The 1,515-nt window shown below is 42.0% G+C and overlaps 1 protein-coding gene across 1 annotated transcript; it reads left to right on the top strand.

Moving 5' to 3' along the window:
- The first annotated feature begins 264 nt into the window (after positions 1-264).
- Positions 265-1,183, top strand: LOC149178640 (uncharacterized). Its single transcript, XM_089423681.1, has 2 exons — positions 265-583; positions 690-1,183. Exons 1-2 carry the CDS (start codon positions 382-384, stop codon positions 1,007-1,009), a joined length of 522 nt encoding a protein of 173 aa, XP_089279807.1. The 5' UTR covers positions 265-381; the 3' UTR covers positions 1,010-1,183.
- The last annotated feature ends 332 nt before the right edge of the window (positions 1,184-1,515 follow it).

Here is a 1,515-nt window from a genome sequence, read left to right as displayed (position 1 = left end):
CCATGTCCTAACCAGATAGAAAGCATTAACAGGTGGCGCTAATCTCGTTGGAAATTCACAAAAAGGTACCTGTCCCACTCAAAACCAGAAAGAGCGGAGTATGACGAGATGGCTAAACCGCGTAGCCGGGCCGCGGGGACATAGATGCTAAGGAAGCAGAAGATCGGCTGCTTCGTTTAAGTTTTCAGTGAATTAATGATTCCACTCAACTTGCCCTATAAATGAGAGATCTCTTAGCTGCACCGTTTTATCCGGAGTGTTGTTTTAGAGATTGGCAGCGGAAAATCATCATAAAACTGTACGCTTCTTTCTTTCTGTTGGTCGTTAACGAAGAAGTGCAATCTTAGAATACTCTAAAGACTAGAGATTTGTAGATCAGTGATGGATCTCAAAGTTGCGATAGCAATCCCCAAAGATTCTGCGGGGTTCGTGTGCCGTATCTCCCGAGCCTTCTCACCACCAATGCCAAAGAAACAGAACGGGGGAACTCCCACTCTTTCTGCTCCAAGGAGGAAGCGAGGAGTTAACCAGAGGCAGCTCGTTATAAAAGCTGCAAGCTCTGGCGAATACCAATTTGGTTCAGGTAGGTCGTTTTGTTCATGACTGCAGAAATTATGGATATTTATCTGTAGTGGACTGCACCGATCCTTCAAACAGTTACATTAATTTCCGAATTGTTTTGAATGCAGGTGACCGGAACATAGTGGACGCAAATATGATACTTCTGAGAAAGCGAATGTTCGACCTCAAAATGCAGGAGACAAATTACAAGACTCCGGAAGAGTACATGGAATGGGAGAAAGAATTATATCCCGCGTATCATGCGCAGGTATTCAGGGCAATTGCATGGTTGCAGTACACTTTGATCAACACTCGCCCTGTTGTTGCAATCACACTTTTGAGTTTGATATCTGCCAGCATTCCCTTATCGATTATTATTGTATCAGCGAGTCCTGTAAGTCGCGTGGGTCAAATTACGATGGCGTTACTTAGCAGCTTGCACAGTTAATGATGTGCAAATGACGTAGCTGGAAATTATTATGCATGAACGTAGAAAGAAAAACAGTTAAATATGTCGTTTTTGCGTTCACTTTCCCATATTTTAGAAATCTATTTTTCGCTGAGAGGCGTCTTATATTGCTATCGGCTTTGCATAATTTTATTTTTTCGAAGGATTTTTTTAGTCATCCTACCATATGATTGAGATTTATCTCTCAAGCCTATCTTGTAAGTTTATTTCAAGCTTAAAAAAAAAAAAATCGGCGTACGCGTTTCTATATGGGCCCCCTGGATGGGAACTCCGTTGCTTTTTTTTAATTTATTTGAACGGCTGGGATTTAATGTAGGCGAATATCTCTAGAATATGCTTTGGGATCGGCGGCTATGGGGCGAGAGGGAGTGAATCGATGAATTTTATTTTTTATTTTTTGTGTTTTGTGTTTTGTGGCGGCGATTTATTTGAAACGTGGCCCTGTCCCTTCGTTTCCATCTCTGCGTTTGCCTCATTCGGTGAAA

This window comes from Pinus tabuliformis, chromosome 4_1, assembly GCF_031772625.1.
Source record: "Pinus tabuliformis cultivar Carrire ecotype Pingquan chromosome 4_1, CPIR1, whole genome shotgun sequence".
Classification (NCBI taxonomy): domain Eukaryota; kingdom Viridiplantae; phylum Streptophyta; class Pinopsida; order Pinales; family Pinaceae; genus Pinus; species Pinus tabuliformis.
Note: the sequence above shows the minus strand (reverse complement) of the source record. Positions and strands in the feature narration are given on the sequence as shown.

Excerpts from the sequence above, each read along its gene's own strand:
- LOC149178640 (XM_089423681.1), top strand. The coding sequence starts at position 382 with ATGGATCTCAAAGTTGCGATAGCAATCCCCAAAGATTCTGCGGGGTTC. Across the intron at positions 584-689 it reads CGAATACCAATTTGGTTCAG|GTGACCGGAACATAGTGGAC; the intron begins GTAGGTCGTTTT and ends TTTTGAATGCAG.